Source organism: Protopterus annectens, chromosome 10.part0, assembly GCF_019279795.1.
Source record: "Protopterus annectens isolate FY-2018-M chromosome 10.part0, PAN1.0, whole genome shotgun sequence".
Taxonomy (NCBI): domain Eukaryota; kingdom Metazoa; phylum Chordata; order Ceratodontiformes; family Protopteridae; genus Protopterus; species Protopterus annectens.
In genome coordinates this window covers 1,150,792,673-1,150,817,840 of record NC_056744.1, presented here as the reverse complement: position 1 = coordinate 1,150,817,840, position 25,168 = coordinate 1,150,792,673, and the positions used below count along the sequence as shown (strand labels likewise).

Here is a 25,168-nt window from a genome sequence, read left to right as displayed (position 1 = left end):
CATTATATAAAAGTCATATCTAAAATATTTAAGATCATATGTTTTAATAAATAAGTGCTTTAATGTTTGTCATTCGGCTTTTCCCGATTAGGGGTCGCCACAGCGGAACTCCTGTCTGCTAATGATTGGCAGTAGATTTTCACGAACACCGAGGTGCCAGCTCGACATTCAACCAAGGCACGCCCATTTACGCATGTCTTTCAAATGCCCACCCAACCGCGGGGAGGACATGCAGACTCCACACAGAAGGCACTGCCCACACTCCAGCTGAGAATCGAACGGGAGAACCTCTTGCTGTGAGGCAACAACACTACCGCTGCACCACCGCAGATAAATAAGTGCTTTAATAAATAACATAAATAAACCTGTATAAATAAATAATCATACAATTATGTAACATATCATAAAACACTCAATATTTAAAAACCACCTTTTTTCTAAAAAAAACTCCATTATAAAAAATGTTCGTAGTAATTCCTTTGTTTATAACCTAGCAAAGTGGAGTGTCTAGTGTGCATAGGGTCTAGCCAATAAAAATGGTTTCAATGTTGTCCTATCATTTAAACCGCTCATTTTATGAGCTTGTAAGCGTATAATCCATTTATTTTCTTGTCCCTCAGTATAGTTTTTGACATTCCCTATCCTTCCTTTTTTCTAATTAATTCTAATGCTCTAAACTTAAACTTATGCATCATGCCATAGGTCAATACCTGCTTTGCCAATGCATTCTTATCATTCTCCTTATTAATGGCATATATATGTTACCTTACTCTTTCCCTAAGGGATCTGTTGGTTTTCCCTACATAAAATGATTTACATACCTGGCATTGTGCCAGGTATATCAGATCCCTTGTTGTACAATCAGCATACTGCTTAAAAATATAATCTTGTCCAGTATCAGTATGAATAAACTTATTGTCACCCGCAATGTACGGGCATTGGTTACACCCTCTACAGGCAAATGTTCCCTGTCTGTCAGATCGTAATGTATTATGAGTCCTATCATGCTCATAACAAAACAGTCTCTTTAGGGATTTTATATTCCTATAAGTATACCTTGGTTTAATCCCGACTATTGTTGAGATATTGTCATCTGCACTTAATAACCTCCAATTCTTTTCTATTATCTCTTTCACCTTGACATTCTTATTTGTAAAAGGAATTATTATCCTCAGTCCTGTAGAATTTCCAGAGCCCAATTCTTCATTATCAGATATACTGACTCCTGTGTCACCATTTCTATGGAAGAATGGTCTCCCCTTCCTCCTCCTGTGTAACTGATTAGTACTCATCACTTTATCTCATCAAACTTGTAGCCTCGTTTTTTAAAATTGTTAGTCAGCATCTTGCATGTTTCAAGATAAGATCCTTCATGATTAGTAAGTCTTGATGCCCTAAGTACCTGACCCTTCATTATATTTGGATAAATATGAGCTGGATGCATGCTACTACGATGTAATAAACTATTTCTCCAGCATTGTTTCCTAAACATATCAGTGCGTATACCATCATCATCCCTAGTCAGTTGTACATCAAGTAATTGTAACCTTGTGTAAGAACTATTACATTCAAAAGACAGGAAATCAGTTGTTCCATTTATATACTGAACAAAATCTTCTAATTGTTCTCTCGTGCCTTTCCATACAAGGAAAACATCATCCACAAATCGTCTGTAGTATCTAATATACTCACTAGAATCTTCCCCATTCATCACATATGTCCTTTCCCAATATGCCAACACTAGGTTGGCACAAGAGTTGGCACATGGGGTGCCGATCGCTACCCCTTAAGGACATTGTAAAAAATATTTTTCATCATACATGAAAATATTGTTGCTTAGTACAATGTCTAATAGCAACATGTATCTCATAATGAGGTCCCTAGGCACCCCTTCCTCCACCAACAATAGCCTCACATAGTCCATTCCTGTATTATTAGGTATGGACGTAAACAACGAGACCACATCAAGCGTGACTAATAAATCATCTCCAGTCTCCTCACCTGAGAACACATAATTAGCATAAGTCTCTAAAAACTGTTGTGTATCTCTAGTCACTGTAGTCACACCTTCTACTAAAGGTCTAAATTGTTTTTCCAAATAAATGGAGAGTGGTTTAGTGAGCCACCCCGTCCCCGAGACAATGGGACTCATATTGGGATCTATCAGACTTTTGTGGACTTTAGACAATCCCCTAAAAATTGGGATGATTGGTTTATCTACCAAAATGTATTTGCAAAGGTCAGCATTTATAATACCTCATAACAAAAGATCATACAGTTCACTATGTACATATTTAATATTCTTATCTAATGATGTCATATTCAATACTTTATACATATCATCATCAGTTAATAGCAGCTGCATTTTACTTTTATAGAAATCGCTATCTAGCAATACCATAGCTCCACCTTTATCAGCCTGTCTAATTACAATATCTTCATTATTCTGTAAGTCATTCAAAGCTTGAAACTCTTCTCTAGTTAAGTTAAAAAAATCAGGTCTAGCATGTGACATCAATAGCTGTAATAAATCATATTTACAAGCTCTTTCAAATGCATCCAAAAGCAAATGCATTTGCGGTATGAACGTAGATGGTCTCTTAAAAACATTGTAATCATTACGGACAGTTTCACCAAACATCATTTTTAAAGCTACATTTCTTGTAAACATTTTAATGTCAAGTATTACATCCATTAGATCAGTGTTCCTCAATGATATGAATGATAGACCTTTGTTCAACAAGGATCTTTCATTTTCAGAAAATACATACCTGGATAAATTTAATATTATGTCCTCTGTGTCGTTCGTAGCACTTTCCATTGAAACTCATATCTCTCCTCTGAACCCTTCCGTTTCTTCATGTGGTTCTGTGGAAACCATGCATGCCCCTCTAACTGCAGTATTGGTAGTGGAAAAGAAAAAAAGTTGTTACTATCCACTGTGGGTTGTCCCACAGCCGTCGAGGACGTAGATGCTGTTCCTTGATACTCCTTTCTCCTAACAACTATGTTCCCTATACTTATAACTGGTTCTTTCACCACTGGGCACGCAGTGCTTCCTTCATTGCTCTTGCTGTTCACCGACTCCATCAACACTTCCGTCTGCTGGGGAGTTTGCAACGTTACTTCCGGTGCCGTCACCATCGTAGCATCAACAGTCTGTCTTTATTGTTTGATGATGGAATCACTCTACGAACATTACTATTGACATTGTTGTTTTCCCTGGGCCAAGAGAAAACATTGTCCCTTCAAAAATCATTGAAGTCCCTTTCCAATTTCTTTTTCTTCTCTTGAAGCAACTTATTATTCAATGCCATTAGATTAGTGGTAAGATCGCTGACAAATAAATTCATTTCAGTTTGATTTAGAAGTTCACTCAGTTCACTGCGTATGGATGTGACCTCCAAAGTCAGCATTGTCTCTATACATTTATACTGCTCTATTAGAAGGTTGATATAACCATAACTCGTGTCCAAATTCACCTTCTGCCATTTGGTCAATAGTTCAGGATAGGTGGTACCAAAGGTAGGCATTTTCAGGACTCGTAACCCCCTTGGTACCACCTTAAAACTTAAACACGCCTCCATATGTAGTCTTTGCCATTGCGTAGACTTCAATTTACTTAGCTTATTTTCCAGTTTTCTAGTTAGCTGTAAAACATTCATATTTTTTAGGATACTTACAGTCTCTTCCCCTTCTTTAGTCAATTCCACAGTTGTAAGCCATAGCAGAGGATTACTCTCCATATTAAGAAGTCTCTGAAAAGGGGAATCATTAACAGAACTTTCAAGTAGAACTACATTTTCATTAATTACTCCTTCTGCCATGTTCCAGCGACCGTTCAAAAATATCCAAATTGTAATGAAAAACACACAACTGTCCTGGATAAGGTGGCCCGTCGAAAGGACATATGTGATGAATGGGAAAGATTTTAGTGAGTACATTAGATACTACAGATGATTTGTGGATGATGTTCTCCTTGTATGGAAAGGCACAAGATAACAATTAGAAGATTTTGTTCAGTATATAAATGGAATGACTGATTTCCTGTCTTTTGAATGTAATAGTTCTTACACAAGGTTACAATTCCTTGATGTACAACTGACTAGGGATGATGATGGTATACGCACTGATATGTTTAGGAAACAATGCTGGAGAAATAGTTTATTACATCGTAGTAGCATGCATCTGGCTCATATTTATCCAAATATAATGAAGGGTCAGGTACTTAGGGCATCAAGACGGACTAGTCATGAAGGGTCTTATCTTGAAACATGCAAAACGCTGACAATTTTAAAAAACGAGGCTACAAGGTTGATGAGTTAGAGAAAGTGATGAGTACTAATCAGTTATACAGGAGGAGGAAGGGGAGACCATTCTTCCATAGAAATGGTGACACAGGAGTCTATATATCTGATAATGAAGAAATGGGCTCTGGAAATGATACAGGACTGAGGATAATAATTCCTTTTACAAATAAGAATGTGAAGGTGAAAGAGATAATAGAAAAGAATTGGAGGTTATTAAGTGCAGATGACAATATCTCAACAATAGTCGGGATTAAGCCAATGTATACTTATAGGAATACAAAATCCCTAAAGAGACTGTTTTGTTATGAGCATGATAGGACTCCTAATACATTACCATCTGATAGACAGGGAACATTTGCCTGTAGAGGGTGTAACCAATGCCCATACATTCATACTGATACTGGACAAGATTATATTTTTAAGCAGTATGCTGATTGTACGACAAGGGATCTGATATACCTGGCACAATACCAGGTATGTAAATAATTTTATGTAGGGAAAACCAACAGATCCCTTAAGGAAAGAATAAGGGAACACATATATGCCATTAATAAGGAGAATGATAAGAATGCATTGGCAAAGCATGTATTGACCTACGGCATGATGCATAAGTTAGTTTAGAGCATTAGAATTAATTAGAAAAACAGGAAGGATAGGGAATGTCAAAAACTATACTGAGGGACAAGAAAATAAATGGATTATACGCATGCAAGCTCATAAAATGAGCGGTTTAAATGACAGGACAACATTGAAACCATTTTTATTGGCTAGACCCTATGCACACTAGACACTCCACTTTGCTAGGTTATAAACAAAGGAATTACTACGGAAATTTTTTATAATGGAGTTTTTTAGAAAAAAGGTGTTTTTAAATATTGAGTGTTTTATGATATGTTACATAACTGTATGATTACTTATACAGGTTTATGTTATTTATTAAAGCACTTGTTTATTAAAGCATATGATCTTAAATATTTTAGATATGGCTTTTATATAATGATGTGATGTCATAATTGATTTTTTTGAATGATTGGTCATTGGTGTATGAGTTTAGTATTTAATGATGTTAATTGATGTTAGGCATTTGAAAGTCTGATGAAACATTTTAATAACGTGAAAGCGCTCACCGCGTTCTGATTTTTGTGGATTAATCAAACCTTCATTCTTGTTTGAAGATCTGCCGTGTTGTACTCCGTGTGACATGAGCATGCATCACATAAATGTGTGTAATTCTGACAGCACATAATCATATGTGACTGACTGCCAATAATGTGTGAAAATGACAGGCACCATATTCAATGGTGATAGCATGATACAAGCTTTCAATAACAAACAAAACTTGACTTGCTTACCACTCTCATACATCGATAATATGGTGGTTTTATTTTATTTCATTTTACATCTGATTGCCAGTGTGGGACACTGGTCACAACTGACCATTTGCAGGTACTGCCTGGTTGAAACAATTCACAAAGAAGAAGAAGAATTAAAAAGAAAACAGAGAGGCAGTAAGCTGTGCAAATCAAAAACAGAACAGAAAGTAACAATCTGTACAGTAGCAATTAATAGATGGATCAACTTTTACTTATTTATTCATTCATTCATTCTTTTTGACCTGGTTAGTCCCACTAGACTAGTAGCCTCTTTTTAGGAGAGACCCAAGGTGGTATTTACACTACTGGGAAAATATGGCCAGGGCATCAGAGAACTTGCCCTACTGTTTTCAAAAGGTGCTGTGAGATATTTTACATCCGCCTGAGCTATCACCATCTGAAATAGATGGGGCATCGGTTTAACATCTCATCCAAAGGATGACATACTCAGGAGTACAGCACCCCCCTTATGCTGCACTGCAGTGTCAGTAATCAATCTACCTGGTGTGGGAATAGAACCCATGGAACAGCAAGTGCTCTCCCAGTTGCACCACTGACATTGCTAAATGTACATTTTACAATTCACATGATCATATTTCAGGCAGGTTTACATAATGGTAGAAATGCTGGGGGTATTGAAAGTCACGGCAGGGGATGATGGGTGAATTAGGGGGTGTTAGTAGTTGAATAGAATAATACTAGAGGTTGTGAGATCCTTATGTGATGTGACTTTCTGTGTGGTGAGTACAGTTTGATTTGGGGAGGAGGATTTTTTTAAAGTTCAGCTCTGAAGGTGCAGAAGGGGGATTGTAGTTCCTGTAGGTGGTTGGGGAGGGATTTCCATAGTTTAGGAACAAGGATGGAGACAGAGTGGTTGGTGCAGAGTAGCCTGGTTTGTGGGGATTGGAATGGGAGGTGCTTGGCAGACGTGTCTCAGGTTGTTTGTGTGTGCTTACTATAAAGTTTGGCAGCTAGTGCTGGGAATGGGTTAGGATGCAGAATTTTGAAGATGAGAGAGCCTGGTAGCAAGTCTACTCCATGCTGCACTAGGAGTCATTTGGCATTTTTCAGGGTGAGACAGTGGTGCTTATTGAAGGGTAAGTTAGTGTTGAAGGGACAGATTTTGTTTAAAATAGTCTGCAGTGTGGAGGAGGTTCTCTTAGAGGTTGTGGCTATTATGGGTAGTCCTACTCAAGTTGGACCAGAAGGACTCCTTTGCCTTTTTCTACCATGTCTGGTTTGGATATATTGGGTGCCTAGAACAGAACTGAGTTAACTTCTACCCTCAATTTTTTTGTGTCAGTACTGGATGTTAGTGATTAGTCTAGCCACAAACAAAGGAATTTGAAGGAATCGAATGTTTCTGTTGGTGCACCACACAGAGTGGTGATACTGACTAACTGGTGATTTTTTTAAAGTTTTTGGATGGTGACAAGCAGAACATCTTTTGTTTTTGTAGGATTAAGTGTTAGTTTGTGGTTAATGAGCCATGACTTAAGGGACTTAAGGTCTTTTTGTAGTTGTAGTCCAACAAAGCGAGACATACTTTATGAATAGTGGGAAAACATAGAATGGTGTACCAGGAAAGGATGTATGACAATCACAAGTAAACACATACACTGCAGCTATGTGTATATATGAAACACATACACTGCAGCTATGTGTATATATGAAACACATACACTGCAGCTATGTGTATATATGAAACACATACACTGCAGCTATGTGTATATATGCAAGGAGTACTTACCTATGTTGCATCTATGATTGTCCTGCAGGGAAACGTAATATGCATGTGCTGAAGGCAGGAAAGAGAGCAAGTGTTGCATAATGTCTTAATTTCACTACAAATGATGACTAGATATCAAGACAAAGTAATTGGCTTTAACAGTTTGCTAAGTGACTCATGACATTCTAAGGGGACCCAGCACATGTCAGCCTGGGATGACATGGTAGATAAGACTTCCTGTTCCACTAGAGATGGGTTAAGCATCTCATGTCATGGGCTTCATCATACTGGCTAAAGCTTTTGCTGCCCTCATAGTGCATTTTTAGCCAGATTCTCCCTACTAGGCATTCCTACATAGCAAATTCAGACAATATCATGGCAGCACTACTTGATTCTAAAGTCTAAATAGAAAGATGCTTGTACTTGAGTCCCTCCTGCAAACTGAACAAATTTATATTTGTGTAGTTACTGAGACAGGGTTTCACAGTAGTCACAGCACTCACACTATACCATGGTTTAGTGCCTATTACACTTTCAGGCACTCAGCTAATTGGGGGGGGGTATCTACAATTGTCAGAAACACCATCACTTCATGTCAGATTACCCATAACCCTAACTTGTAGCTCCTGGAGATCCACATCAACATTAACAAATTATTACTTCTCTGCTAACTACGGATCTCCATCAACATCCCCCATAGATCATAGAAATTACCTTAACACCATTGACTGGTTAAACATCAAACTGAGTACCTTACTGTTAGGGGGACTTCAATTACCCAAACATTAAATGGCACATTTACATCTCTAAATATGGACATGCTCAGCACTAGAGTAAATTACAAACTACCTGCTTGTGGCTCTAACACCCTTGACCTGGTCCTTACTAATCTAGCCCCTGACTGTATCCCACCTGCATCTCCTAATCTCTAGTCAAATCTGACAGCAAATTCTTATCTTCTCTGTCAGGCTTAGGGTATCACCTCACCAGCAAATGAGACCATCTTTAGGGACTTCAACAGGGCAAACCTACTCGAGCTTGTAGAAGACCTGAGCAAATTTCCCAACAATCTCCTGCAAATAGACCCAAATGAGAGGACTGCTACATTCACTTCCAACTTTTACCAGCACCAAACAGCTGCAGAGAAGAGTTTATACTCACCCACCCTAAATATAATGGTAAATTCAGGAATAAACCTTTCTGTTGAAACTCCTTATTAAAGAAGGAAAATAATAAAATGTTGTAAGACCACACTGAAATAAGTGAGCAAGGAATGTAAAAGCACTATTAGAAAATGTAAAGCAGAGCGCAAGCTTGGAGTCACTACAGATAGCAAAAGGAAACTGCAAATCTTTCTTCAGTTGTGTCAGGAAATTAAGAAATAATGTCTAACAGTGCACTAAGCTCATCTATAATAATATCACATATTCCATTCCCAAGGATATAGCCATGATATCAGCAGACAAATTTAGAGCTAACTTTACCCCAATTATCCACACTGTTATCTCCAGTGTCCCTGAAAACTCAGTGTCCCTGAAATGACCTTGGAACAAGTCTTAAAAGCTCTGCCAAAGGCTAAAATAATAATTCCATGGGGTCAGACCTCATACCAGACTGCATTCTCATCAATGTCAAGTATTCACTATACAAGCCTCTACGTAACCTATTCACCCTAAGCCAATCCACTGGGTTTTTGCTTAATGCCTGGAAGAGAGGGGATTCTCTTAAACAAGGCTGGCTCCTCTCTAGACCCAAGTAACTACAGACCCATCAAACTCAATAAAGACCCAAGTAACTACAGACCCATCAAACTCAACAATCTTATATGCAGAGTCATGGAAAGTATTATACCAGAACTCACTTCTGCAGACACAGGCAACTTAACTGATCTAGGCCCAGTTAGCTTGATTGAAAACATTACAGAGGCTGTGGACAGTGGTCACACAGTGCACACTGCTTTCAGTCTGGTCAGGGCTTTTGATCCTATCCCCTATGTTGGAAATATTACAAACTTAATGTAAAGTCCTATGTAATCTGGTGAATTGCAAACTGGGTATCTAACAGATTGCAAAGCTGCCGGTGTCCTCTCTGAACAAAAAATTGTCAATAATGGGTGCCACAGGGAACAGTGCTGAGCCCCCTCCTGAATTGCATTTATTTTTCAGAAATCCAGTACATTATACCAGACATGTGGTTGACCAAATTTGCTGATGACTGCAATATGGGGACTGTTATCCACTCATTCACTGATACTAAACAACTCCAGCAATTGTTGCAGAATGCACATACCTTGCGCAGTGAAAACATTCTTCAGCTAAATGTAAAAAAGTGCAGCATGATGGTATTTAGCACAAAACCTTCTCCCATCTGGTATCGTTATAACAGACCTGGGTATTTATATGGACAACTCTCTCTCTCTCTCTCTCTCAATCGTCATGCTTTTACCACAGTAAAGAAAGCCTTTTGTCTGGTTTTAATTTCAAAGGGAATATATTGAAGATATTCCCTTAAAAATTAAATGGGCCAGATAGAAAGATAAAAAAAATATCCTACCACTATACACTTCTCTTATTAGACTTATCATTGAATATAATGTTCCCTTTGGTATGCATAAATCCAAGCACATAGCTCAAGTTGGAAGGCACAAAGATAACTAACCAAGAAAATTAAAGGCCTCAAATCCTTTAACTATCCCAACTGATCAGTATGACTCTCTTTACAATCAGTAGCCAACTTCTGCTCTGAAGTGACATGTGTCTCAGTTTTTTTACATCAAGTTCTATGTGAACTCCTATTTCTTTACAAAACCCATGGGTCTACAAACACCCACAATATGAATGTAAATTTACACAAACCAATAAACAAGGCTTGCTCAATGTACCACTACAAGTCAAAGTACTACTCTGACTTCCTTTTAGGCTAGTCAATGACTGTATGGGAAGACACACATGTAAACCAGCATTATCATCTACAGCCCTGCTTGGTTTTGGAGGTGAACACTATTAAGTGCTTTAGAACAGAGGCATGACCTTTTAAGTCCATCCATCCATCCACAACCCCTTTTCCCATTTTTGCACATGGGCTCAGGGTGTCACTTCAACAGTGACTGTATTCTATTGCCAAGGTTTACACCTCCGGGTGGCTAGCCCTGTGCAGTAGTTCTTCCATTTCATACACTTGTGTGCACACTCACACCCTATGGTCAATTTAAAGTGTCCATACCACCTAATGCATGTCTTTGGAATGTGCCAGGAAACCGGAGCACCTGGAGGAAACCCATGAGAACAGAAGGAGGATATACAGACACCGCACAGAATGCCCCCCGGATGAGAATCAAACTAGAGAACCTTTTGCTGTGAGGCGAGGGCACTATATGCTGCCCCACTGTGCCACCCCTGGCATGGACTTTTAAGTGTGCCTCCTTAAAGGTGTATGTTGCTAGGAATCATATGGTCCTTGTTTTTGCATGCCTAGTATAGTTCCTATGTTCCAGAGCCACAAGTGGCTCAACTGCCAGCTGGTGATGATCTCTATCTCTGACTAGTGTTCCTCAAAGGTGGAGTGCCATGTCATCCCTCTCATGTCTTCATGACATGATGAGCCAAAAGGGAAAAAAAACTACAAAATAAATAAAGGTCCACTCTCTGCCTCTGCACTCAAGATAACACCCCCTAACACCTTAAACCCAGGGAAGCTACACTCTTTGCCTGACCCTACCTATGCTTCTGTGATGCTCCTATGTAGAACTAGGAGTTTTGAGGCTCTTGCACCAGCAGATCTGGGCACATGGAGACAAGCAATATGGGTAATTACCAGAGGTATCTGAGGTACCTCACAGATATCTGTCCTTAGCCACTTGATGAAGTGGGATTAATAGTGCTGCACCCCATTCCAGCTGTAGCGACACTATCAGTCATCTGAATCACTATTTTATGTTCTCCAATATATTACAATGTCCCCTTTGAGACAGCTGACCTTCATGTAAATGCTAGCTATGCAGCTCTACAAAGTAAATATGATGGAAGAGTTCTCACAGAAGCAGAAAAGAAATACAGCAATATAATGCTTTAATGCCTTATTTATTTAAGTTTTTGAATATGTTAACTAGTCATAGTGCAATACAGACAGTAAATTATTTGGTTATTTCTTGTTAGTACTTGGATACTAACATGTATGCCATATATTTAATTATAATACAGGCCATATACGTACAAGAGCACAGCAGTCTAATGTTTTTAGAAACTTGTTAACTGAGCTGTCATACCCATATACTTTATAGTAGAATGTAGGTTGCCTGGATCACAGTCCGGGTTTTATCCATTTATGCCATCTCAGATAAATCGAATATATATGTGTGTGTTTTATAGGATCATAGGAGATTACTAGGCTAATGACCCTAGGGCCCTTACAAGCCTAGCCAAATGTTGCCCTTATTTCCATTAACATCACCTTTCACCCCCTCCAGGGTTCCACCTATATTGCTCAACCTGTAACCAAAGACACCCCTACCTCACTCTCCCTCAAATCCATCCAAATAGGCAAAATAAAGAAATTAATGAGCAAGCTAAAACCTACAACTCTTGCCGCCAACAAACACTTCAAACTAGCAGCCGATGCCATCTGTTACCCAGCATCGATTCTGATTAATAGATCCATCTCACAACAGTACATAACTAAAATTTGGAAAATCTCATATGTAGTTCTTCACTACAAGGGGGGCTGTTGATTAGCAAGCTCTAACTACAGACCAATATCCATACTATCCCCTCTTTCAAAACTTTTAGAAAAATGCATCCACTCACAGCTAATGGACCATCTATTAAATAATAATCTCCTTTCCAACTCACAACATAGACTTCGGCCAGGCCACAGTACCACCACTGCCCTGCTAAACTTCACCAATACAATAAATCAACTAAAAAACCAACGGTCAAATATTTCTAGATATGTCAAAGGCATTTAAAACAGTATTCTACAAAAAGCTCCTACAAGAGCTGGCATCTCTTGACATATCTAAAAATACTCTTGCATGGTTCCAAAATTACAAATTACCTTTCAGATCACCAACAAGCAGTCAAGTGGCAGAATGATCTCTCTTCTCTGCTTCCTGTAACAGAAGGTGTTCAACAAGGGTCAATACTTGGTCCACTGCTCTTCTCAGTCCTCACCAATAACCTCTACATGCAACTAACCTTGTTACCATCATACAATATGCAGATGACACCACTGTCATCTGCTCTGTACCCTCCTTGCCACAGATACAAGACGTTACCCAAAAATCCTTCATGGCCATGGAATCTTTCCTAAATAAATATCAGCTCATCCTAAACTCCAACAAACCCAAGATAATGCTATTCTGCAACAACAATCACTAAACAAACAACCTCAACCAGAACTTTAAAATCACCTCATCCAACCACACACTAAGTGAAACTAAGCTACTAGGTGTCACTACTGATAATAATCTAAAATTTGACAAGCACATATCACCTGCAATTAAAAAGGCCCACATTAATTTAGGTTCTATTTATAGGATTAAGGCTTATCTAGCCAACTCTTCCAGACAAGCAATTGCCAGGACCCACCTACTATGCACCCTTTTTAATGCCTCCCCTATATTCACAAACCTAAGGAAAACTGACTTAAGCAAACTTGAAACATGCTATCGCAAGATAGCCAGATTTGTCGCCAACGTACCCCACAGAACTCATCACTGCCTCACTCTAAAACAACTCAAATGGCTAGAAATGCCTAACCTCTTATCCTTAATCCAGCTAACCCTAACCCACTCTATAGTATACCAACCTGACAAATGTCCAGCCATACACAACCTAATACAAATCCACCTCAACAAAACGACCTTAAGATCCTCTGACAAACTACTGTTAACAGTTACAAAATCTACCAACAGCTTCGGTGACTCTCTTTACTCAAGTTACATCTCTAAAGCATGGAACTCTATCCTTCAAAATATTCTAAACACCAATGACCCAGCACAGTTCAAAAACCTGTTAAAGAACCATCTAAATAACAACCGGCTATGCTCTTGCTCCTCACCTGGCTGAATGCACTCATTTCCCCCACCTCCACCCACTCTCAAACTATTTTTCCCACCTTCTTTTCTGATGTATATTATTGTATAATAAAATTATTGTAGGTTTCTTGACAAACATTATTGTTAATTATACAATGACTGGCAATTAATATTAAAAATGAGCACACTGATTGGCCAGCCCAACCAGCGTGCCCATTGTAAATTGGAGACTATACCAATGGGAAAAGGTCCGGTCACCTGGACTTTTTCCTGTTAGCATTTCTCATAATTTTTTTTCCTTTTCTTTTTTTTTTTTTTAATAAAAAAAGAAACCAGGAGATGTCACAGACAAAAATAAAAGGATAATCAGGTAATTTCTGCAAAATTAAAGAAACGTACCTGATTATCCGTTTATTTTGTCTGTCCCGGCTGTTCTGAAAGTAAAATGTCTCCCAGTTGTTTTTTTAAATTTTTTTTTTTATTTTGAATTTTAAAAAAATAGCACCGTAGATCTTCCTTTCTCTGTTGCTTCCTCCAAGTCCCATACTCGTGCGCAGTACATCAGAAAAAGCCCCAGGATAGTGGAAAACTGCGGAAGGACAGCACAGAGGCATTATACAAAGACATTATTTAAGAAAAGTAAGTATTTTTTTCTTAAATAATGTCATTGTATAATAGCAATAACCCCTTTTGGGTGTGGGCAATGCTGGATTTACCCACACCCAGACGTGGGTTATTGCTTAAGTATTTCATTGTATAGTTTGCCTTCTTATGCTCTGTATAATTTTGTCCTATTATACTGTGTATTTGTATGTATGTGGAGCTTTTCTCCCTGGGCCTCTGCTGAAAATGGGCAACTAGTCCAGTTGAACTTCTCCGGTAAAGAAATGTTAAATAAATAAATAAATACATTTTGTACAAGGACAAAAAGGGCATCAAGAAGCAGAGGTTTAGCATAATTGATGCTTGTAAAATGTACAAACCTAAGCATAATAAAGTGTGCATGACAATGATAGTGTGTAAACAATATGCTGATTAAATGATATTTAGTTTCATTATTTTTCTTTTTCCCAGGCTGTGCAGCAGTACTGATATTTACTTATTTCATAGTGGCAATGCTGTCACTGTTTCCAGATAATGAGGTATTTAAGAATGTATATTTTCCTGTACTTTTATGCTGTGTAACTGCATTTCAGTTTGGGGTATGCATCAGGAACTCAATCTCCCTTCCTGCAGCCCTCTCATGTGTACCTGAGTCACTTAGCAGTCTTTGGTTACTGGCAGTACAGACAGATACTATGCCACTGTGCCAATAGGCTGGTCAGAGTTTCCATTATGTTAGTTACCAATTCAAGTTTAACATCTTCTTGTACATTCTAAATTTTCTGTTAGCGTAGCCATCTCTCTCTCTCTCTCCTTCGGCTGTCTTGCACTTCCAACTACAGCTTCTCTGCCAGATCACCAATGTAAAGAGAGTCACACTTGTCAGGTTGCTCAGATTTTGGCTGTGTTTTTATTTTTCTAACCCTGCTTCTTTTACCCTTCTCAGGCATTCATAGATTCATAGATACGTACAAGGCTATTGATCTGCAACGATCTTAAGAAGCCTATATTCACATTCCCATGGTTTCTGGACGTTATGTTTTGCATAGGAAAAACTCAGAAACAGGACCAAAAGGATTTGTTGAGACATTTATATGTTTCCCCCTATCCTTAAGGGACAGAGGTGCTAAACATGAGATGAATTTGTGGTTACACATCCATTCACCCAAATTAAGTTTGAATAAAGGAACATAAATACTTTGCTTCTTGTGGAGTGGAATGTGGTTCTACATAAGTGTTATTGTCTGTGGTACCTACTTATCCCTCCAACATGTTCTATTTATTTTGCAAAACAGATTGAGATCTCCTGAATGGGTGTTTACAATACCAGTGGACTTATGAATGTGTAACAGGTTGACAGAAAGGATCTGTTAAAGAGCTACACATAAGCACAATGACACAGCTGTGAACTGGTCTGCATAGTTTTTATGATTCCAAACCTTTATTTGTTAGTTTGAAGACATTGTGATCTTTCCAGTTGTTGCAAGTCTTTGGACACATACATACTGAAAGGGGCCTTATACTCAAAAACTGACCTAATGAGTGCCGAGTACAGTGGAACGATTACAACCCTGACTCTGAATTCAGACTCTTCGGTAATTTCAGTGTTGTTTATGTTGATATCTGGTATGAGGGGTGTCCTTTATCTTCGTAAAGGAGCGACAGCAAGGGAGCAGTTGAGGAAAACTCCTTTCAACACTGCATGATAAACCAGATGTCTGTTAACCAGTGTTTCTCGTCTGTAACTAAAGCAGATGTGGTGCACTGCTTGGAAATTTGTATTACTGGTTCGGGTACTCTTGGATTATGTATGGACCCCACTAAATACCGGGGGTGGAGGGACTACTCAGGCAACCTGCTCAGGGTGCTCAATTTGATTGGCAGGAACTGACATGTTGCTTGAAACTGCACACAAAAGGCACAAAAAGTGAGTTACTGGGTGGAGTGTCTTTGTAAAATTAAACAGATGATTGAATGTAAGCAATTCTATATATTCTGAGCTTCAGCTTAAGGAATTATGTTGTATATTCCCTTTATTCTGCTAATAAAATGGAAAGCTGTCCTGCTGGGATTTTTTTTCCACTGAATTTTAGTGAAACATAAATAATACTGAATTTACCATTAATGAACATGGAGAGTTAAATCTACTTCACCTAGTGGTAATTGGTTCATTGCTATTGTCGCAGTTTTGCCTTCTAGCTCTGTTAAGGGTGGTAAATTATTTTTAGAGTCAGATTAAAAAGCGTGTGTGTGCAGAAATATGGAGAGTTCCCATGGAAAAAGATGACAGAAGAACAAAATTAGGTGTTATAAGTGATGTTTAGAAGACAATCTGAGGGAGTGGAATATCACATGGGTGTGCATTCTGTGAAACCAATCAGACATATTTGCATAATTTTATAAAGCAAGAATGTTATTATCTATAAGACTGAGGTCAGAGAACAGATAATGAGCCCTTTCTAGAGGCTGAAAAATGTGGACAGGGAGGCTTTATAAAAATGTTTTTTTCTTTCTGGAATTTCATGTCTGTTTACCTCTAGAAGGGTTACTTAAATATAAGGCAAAAAGAATACATCTTGTTCATTTGTATACCACATCTAATATAGGGGAGACAACCATGGCATATGTTTACATAGACTGTGTTACTATTACAGACTACAGGGTTTATGGCTTAAGTCCCTGGGAATGTGGGACAAGCCATTGATGAATTTTTTTCCCCTATTAGTTGCCTAATAAACCTTGATGGGAAGCTGCAAATTTACACACACACATATATATATATATATATATATATATATATATATATATATATATATATATATATATATGGGTCTAGGACACATGCTCGACTAGCATATGTCTGAATCACAAAACATCGAACACACATACACGAAAGCGCTTAACATCGAAAAGCTCTTCAGTGTATGTGTAGTTCAAAAAAAAAAAGTCTACGTTTCTGCAGGGGGCTTCACCCCCCACGTGGAGGGCTGTGCCCCCCCTACTTTATTATTCTTACTCCGAGATCGCACTAAAGCGGGGAAAAGGGAATTTTCCCTTACCCACACTGTAGTCCGATCTATGAAACAGGCACACATACACGGAAGCGCTTGTCGATGTTAAGCACTTTAGTGTATGTGTGTTCGATGTTTTGTGATTCGGACATATGCTAGTCGAGCATGTGTCCATATCCCATATATATATATATATATATATGGTTCCCTATCAGAAGCCTGAAACACTATAAGCCTGAAAATCAAAATCCTGAAACCAAAAACCTGGAAACCGAAAATCCTGAAAACACAAATAATGCTAATATGCCAATACAAACACACTAATATCTACCGACTGACCTTAACCCTAACCTAACCCTAAGTCGGTCCACTATCACACATTCACCTCTAACCCTAACTCACTTAATAACCTAATTTTTGTCACTATTGCATACATGCCAAACCTGCCCTAACCCTAACTCACTTATTGACCTAACACCACAGGGCTAACAATAGCAAAGCCACAATGACGTCAGTATGTCTATTTTGTGTTTTCAGGATTTTGAGTTTCAGGATTTTGGGTTTTCAAGATTTTGAGTTTTCAGGCTTTTGGTTTCAGGGTTTTGATTTTCAGGCTTATAGTGTTTCAGGCTTCTGATAGGGAACCATATATATATATATATATATATATATATATATATATATATATATATAAAACTAGTCTAGTTCAGATACAGACTTGTTGTCTGAGGGGTGCCAAAGCCTGCTCTTCAAATTTTCCCTTAGATCTGCTAGTTCTCTCCTTTCCTGCCCTTTTATTATTAGTCTAGCACTTTACCAGACTTCTTGTAGCAATTATTGTAGCACAAATAAGTGTTACCAGCACTAAACATTCCACAAAGAAACAGATACAGTACTTATTATTAATGCCTACCCCTCCAGGCAAATCTAAAGGTCAGTTCCCTGTGCTTTCTCCTATTAACCTGGTGAAGCTGGGCATCCTGAGGCAATGTAGCAACTGCCTCATGTACACCGGCAACCCTCTCCTCTTACCTCCTAACACTCAGATTTGTGAGAGATGCACTTATGTATCCAAATTGGAAGCCACGCACTCTCCAGCCAAGACCGGAATAGCTGGTCAAGAGGAGAAGATCAACACTTGCACCACACCACATGGAACACACAGCCCTCCAGAACACACACCAGCACTGCCTTCACATAAAAACACAAACCACACACCCACCTTCATGAAGGCTCTCAATAAAAATCTACCCAAACAGCAGAGGTCTCCAAGGCAAAAACGCACTTGACCACCACGACATAACACTAACCATGAGATACATAACTCTTCTAAACAGTGTGCCACTCAGCTAAAGCCCCTAAGGCAAAACAGCATGCCCAACACACTAGTCATAGGTGACTCGATAGTGAGGCACACTGATGTCCCATTCAGTAGGTTGAATAAAGAGAAAGTAACAGTCAGCTGCCTGTCAGGTGCCAGGATCTGCCACATAACGTACACACTCAGGTCCCTCAACAACAAGTACTAATATGACTCTGTCATTGTACATGTGGGTGCGAATGACCGGAGACGTACCTCCCTGGACTACATGAAAAGAGACATGGAGGAGCTCTCGGATTATGTAGCCCAGGAGGGTATGACCTTAGCCCTGAGCAGCATCCTACCATCACCCAGAATAATACCACGGTACAAGCAGAAAATGATTGATTTTAACAACTGGCTAAGTTTCTGGTGTCATTCTAAGGGGATCCAGTATCTGTCTGCCTGGGATGACATGACTGACAGACCTCAATGCTTTATGAGAGATGGCCTACATCTGTCACCCCTGGGCTTCCAGATACTGACCAAGGCTCTTGCCACCCCTATAGTGCCTTTTTTAGGCAGTGTTTCAAAGAACAAATTACCACAGTAACAGCTACAAACAAATGCAATCTGAGGGTCATGCTGCTCAACGCTAGATGTCTAAATCTCAAAATGCACTTGCTCGAAGCACTACTTAAAATGGAGAACATATGTGCTGTAACAGAGACCTGGTTCAAGGCAGCAGAAAGCACCCCTGCACTTCCAAGCTATAACTCATTCCACACCTTTTGGCCACAGAACTTGGACTGAATCTCCAAAGGTGGTGGTGTTTCCATATTCATAAAGGATGCGCACACCTCCAGACTGGTAGCCCAACATAATGCATCAGAGATACTGCAGGTGTAGCTAGCTGACCTAATAAACAAGGACATAGGGAATCTCCAAACTCTGGATCCCACACAGTTTGGTTTTGTGAAGGGTAGATCATGTCTGCTCAACTTGGTCAACTTCTTTGAGTCAGTCACCAGAGCTGTGGATGAAGGTGAGGTGGTTCATACAGCCTACCTTGATCTGGCCAAGGCCTTTGATACCATTCCCCACTCAGGAATCAAAGAAAAACTCACTAAGCTCGACATCAACCCCTATATCACTAGGTGGGTTACAAACTGGCTCACAGATAGAACCCACAGTGTGAAAGTAGCTGACTCCAAGTCAGACTGCTGACTAGTCACAAGTGGAGTCCCACAAGGTTCGGTTTTGGGTCATCTCCTGTATGGTATCTACTTCTCTGAAGTCCAGGCCAACACAAAGGGACTCTGGCTGACAAAGTTCACAGATGATTGCAAGTTGGGAGCTATTATTAACTCCCAAGTGATGTTGACATCCTACAGAAAGGCCTCACTGAGACCAACGATTGTTGTCAGAACCATGGCCTTAAGTTCAATGCCAAAATGTGTCATCATCCCCTTTGGGAAAAACCTGGCTCCTTTGAATTACCACATCGATGGTAGCCCACTGAACACAGAAGGCGTTATAAGAGATCTGGAAACACAGGCTTACAGCAACCTCTCTTTTGACCACCACATTACCACTGTGGTCAGAAAGTCCTTCTATGTGGTACATCTCATTACTAAGGGTTTTGCATCCAGGAAGAAAGAGGTCATTGTCTCCCTCTACTCTTCCCTCATTAGGCCAATCATCGAGTACAATGCCCCATTTGGCAATGTACCTCACTAGACCCATGCAACAACTGGAGAGGCTGCAAAAGTACCTCACAAAGAGGATTCTAGGCCTTAAACACTTGTACTATATGGACAGACTCAAAAATCTCCAACTATTCTCGGTCTCATATCGCCTACTTAGAGGTAATCTCTGCTTGACTTAAAAAGCCATGTCTGACCCAAGCTCTGTTAGAAATGCAACATCTAAAGAAATTCCAATCCCTCTGCACTACATGCTCTAGAGACCTCAACCTCATTACCACACTCAACAGAACATACTGGAGGGACAGGTTCATAACCCAGAGACTGCCCATGCTATGGAATTGACTTCTCATACATGTCAAGGAGAGCACCTCTCTGACCCTCTTCAAGAGAGATCATTGAACATTAAAAAAAAAAAAAAAAGTAAAACATACAACAAACTATTATAATATGTATGCAGGGGGGCAAGCCCCTCTGCACCTCCCACACCCCCTGCAACTTAAATATACCAACTCCGAGATCACACTACAGTGGAGTGAACTGCAAAGTTCCTATTCTGCACTGTACAGCAATCCCCATTCACTACTTTTGAGATTCCGCAATCTCAAGATTCTGGTCCTCGGGATTGTGGAATTTTGGTATTCCGTAGTGATCCTATATACATATATATATATATATATATATATATATATACATACATACATATATATATATGTATATATATATATATATATATATATATATATATATATATATATATATATATATATAAAACTGGATTTGGGAGCATCACTTGCCAATGTATTATATTTAAAAAAAAAAAAAAAGCACCCTGACATATTACTGTGACAGACCGATATTTTTCTAATGTAGGAATGGGGAGATACAGCTAAAGAAAGGGAATAGAGATTTTTCTGATGTAGAAAAGGGGAGTTTTCATCAATGAAAAGTGCAGTTTCCAATTTCTGAACTCTCTCTCTCTTGTTTTTTTGTCATTTGCAATTCATCTTAATATGCCTATTTTAATATTTTGCTTGTGTTTTTGATACAAGTGCCTATTTGTTTTGGCAAGTGCCATAGGATCATTAACACCCATCGATACCACCACCAACTAAGACAGGAGGGACCTTGATTTAAGTTCTCTCCAAAGGACAGCAACCCTGGAATACAACATGCTCCTCATGCTGCTCAGTTAAGGTTTTCTTCAAAACTCCCATGCTCTATGATTCAGATTTATCAGTTCTTGACTTCTTCAACATCACAATTAGTGACAAACTACCGACTCTTACATTTAGGAAAGTTTTTTTTAGGTTACTATGTATGCCACCAGTAAGAACTGTCAGTTTTATTTTATTCATCTGTTAATCATGTAAACCTAGTAGGAATAAAGGCCCATTGAAGGGGGAAACCCTGGAACAGTGTTTCACACAGCAAGCAAATTAAGACTGAGGGATTCAAACCTACGACTACAAAATGATGTTTGGTAGCAGCCACAGCCTTAATCCTCTGCACTATACTGCTACAGATCACTTACTGGACTTTATATTACAAATAAGTGTAGCCCTCTTGGAATTGTTGCTGATGTCAGTTTCTTGATCAGACCACTATGTCCAACTTTAGCTTGGAGCTCCTCCAGGCAGGTCACTCAATCCTGAACTGATTAACTAAAGGAATTTAGGTTCAGTTACAAGTGACTCTACATTCATAATTTCCTAGCTCTCATTATTGTGTACGGCTCACAGTCTTAAGCTGTAGATCAACCTGCCCAATTTCAGGTATGTTCTGCATCTACTAGACTGTATGTGCCTTAATTCAGTCATGAACTCCACAATCAAAGGAGGACAGGATTAGCTATGTAGGGCAACAGCAAACAAACTTTCCTTCTTGAAGACATGTTTGGGTTGGGAGAACATTTATGTTATTTACTAGACTGGAATCTAACAGAAGTCATCAGTATTCTTACCTAGGGAGATTGTTGTTGTCTGAAATTAGCTGGCAATGTTTATCCAATCATTTGACAGATTGTGCAGTACATGGCATCTTGTTTTATGGACATCTTCTTCTTGTGTGTGTAAGTCTTACGCAATTTTCTGTGGCTAAAGTTGACCATATTAGGCTAGAGACTGTCTAAGGAGCCTCCCGTGAGATGTGTTTTGATCCACAGTAGACAACTTCTTCTTCTGCCCTGGCTTGCTATGAATTTTATCATATTATCTACTCTCAGGTCATGACACTGTTGATTAGGGATATGTACTACTTGCCTGCAGACTGCACTCAGCTTACACTACACCATTTTAATACTGTATGGATACACTTGGCCCAGCAATTTTCCAGACTGTGATACCCCCAATAAAGAAGATTATGCTTCCACCTATATTAAAAATGTCCTGTTTACTCCTGTCCTTAAGAAGACCCCTTTGGATCATCTTTGTCTGACAGATTTACTGTCATTCACTGACTTCCCATTAATAAGACAGTCTATACAGAGTTCCTAAGAACCAAAGGTATCCTCAATCCTTAACAGTTTGGCTTCAGGAAATATCATAGTACTGACAGTGGTCTCATTTATTTATTTTTCTTTATTAGGGGAACTCACTGACCATTTGCATGCTCAGCCCAGGTGGCACATGCCAACAATAGCAAACATAAAAACCAAGTGATTGAAAAATGGTAACGCTATACTTTGTGGCTAACCACATTAAAAAATAACATGTGGCAATAGAAAATAATATATATAATTGGAAAACAAATCTCATAGTATTGCGTAATTGTAAAAGTGACTGGTAAAACAAAAAATGGGATTAAATAAGTAGGAGGGCATGCTGTGCTGAATTTTGAAAAGAGTAACATATGTAAAGTAGTTACTGCCATTTTGACAGACCGTACTGGTTCACCCTAACATTTCTGCAGGAATTTTCATTTGGACAGTGAAATTTTGTTGGAGTGAGTGCGGATGTATGTCGATATCCCTTGACTGCTCTGCCTCTATCAAAGTGCATGTAGAAGACTAGTTCAGAATTTAATTCTTTAGATAGTTCCCTTACATATCACTGGGTTAAACAGGGTTCTTGTTTTTGGTTCCTTAACATTCATGGTACCTATGCTCATACTCAAAATATTTTACTCTTTTGGATGTAAAGCAAAGTAGCTCCCCAATTCTCTTTAAGCAAAACTTAGATGAATGGATAGGCAATTGTAAATACACCGTAGGTCTGACTCCTCAAGCCCGCACTGAAAGGGGTTGAATCTAGGTATAAATTTGTCATGTCAATGGGTATCTATGATTTGGGGTATTGTGGCTAGGCTACTAATAGGCTTCTGGCTCAAAAGCCTAGTACTGACTTATGACTGTGGGCATGAGTAATCACACATTTGTGTGTGTATGTGTTTATTTGGCATTGGTTTATTTTGATGGTGTATGCAGTCATTGTATACTTTTCTGATGTAAAAAAGCTTGGGATATCCTATGAATGACCAAATGCCAATGCTTATATAATCACTTAAACACACATGCGCGCACACACACGCACACACACACACACACGCACACACACTCTCAAATCCTAATGACTCAGGAACTTTTTAAAGAATTGTATATTTCTTCAAGGGGACAAACCAAATTTCAGATCTGTTTAGAAACTCAAGTTTAAAAAATTCCTTAATAAGTCACTAGTGAAAACACAGAAAATTTCAGCAGCATCAGAAATTAAAGTACGGTCACTTTTAAATATAATACAGTCATTTATTATGTACCCCATCACCTTTCAGTAGCAGATCTGGAACCATAATTGCTGACCTGGGGGGTAACTGTTTTCTAAACAGGGTGATTTCTTAAACTGGGAAATCAGTTACATGGCTCTATACACATTTATTAAATATTCACTTTTTTATACTGTATACACATATGTTTATTAAATATACTAGTTTTATTTTTTCATCTAACAAGTAGGCAGTATAAAACACTGGCCAAAACAATCCAACAGTCATACCAAGGGTAATTTTAATGAATGATCCATGGCGATAAGGAGAGCCTAATGAAGAAAGGCTCTTTGCAAAGAGTACGTATTTCATAGGTAAATGTAATTCAGTAAAGTAAAGATAGCTGGACAATAAAACATCATCAAGTCCCCAGCTAATACAACTCAGTTAAGGATACTATCTTGCCTGGGAAGCTGGTTAAGGCATGTACAGAAAGAAACATGTTACGCTAGTTTTAAGCAGAGCATCCCTATCTGAAATCAGAGACAGGCTAGTTTATGTTAAAGTCCATTAACAGCAAGTGATCTCCATTAGGAATCAAATTCATGATTGTTCCATAAGTAATTAATAACATAAAAATAAAATGAATCTCTTGAATTACAGCTCTGTCAGAACAACTTGAAATAAAAAAAGCATGAAATAACTAAGATTATCAATCTTGCTCCAAAAGAACATTATATTTACATGGGAAGCTTGGAGTTAGCACTTTGGATCTGGAATTCACTCTGCTGCACTTATGATTTTAATGAATTTCTAATCAAAAAGCATACATTTTGCCTACCTCACGGAATCAGACACCTTTCCATGCATGTCATTCTCCAGTGTATTGAGGACTGCACCTACATTACGGTTGATCTCTGTTACGCCAATATCCCCATGACTGGTTGTCTCCTTTCTACGGAGGAAATCATTGACTTTTGCCCCCACGGCTTTGCCTATATTCTTCAGGTGTTGGCTGCTGCCTGTCCATGCACTCATCCCAACAGATTCAGTAACACCTGATATATTTTGTGTTGACTTGGTTGAGCCTGTGAGAGACTTGCTAGCCTGGAGCTTTGGCTTGCTGCTAGTGTTTGCATTCTCAAACATGCTTTGATCAACTGTAAAGAAGGGAGAAAAGGCAATATTTTATTATGTATAATATCAGTACCTGCTTTTACATTTAATGAAAGACAAGCAATATGAAGTGAAGCTATGTTGATGATAAAAAATGTAAACAGAATTAATCCAAGTAAGAAAACATTTGATGGCTATGCGCTATTCTCTCTTGATGTTTCAAATTATTTTTCAGTGCTTTTGAAAGCTGCAATGTCATTCCTTCCAAACAGCTAAAGTGTTACAAA

At 38.7% G+C, this 25,168-nt stretch overlaps 1 protein-coding gene across 1 annotated transcript in view; it reads right to left on the bottom strand.

Annotated features, from left to right (window-relative positions):
• LOC122813522 (carboxyl-terminal PDZ ligand of neuronal nitric oxide synthase protein-like) overlaps nt 1-25,168 on the bottom strand; it is a 2,813,298-nt gene that overhangs the window by 51,305 nt on the left and 2,736,825 nt on the right. Inside the window, exon 11 of the mRNA XM_044085881.1 lies at nt 24,607-24,925. Within this exon, the coding sequence (XP_043941816.1) occupies nt 24,607-24,925 (319 nt within the window). The remainder of the gene's footprint in view (nt 1-24,606; nt 24,926-25,168) is intronic.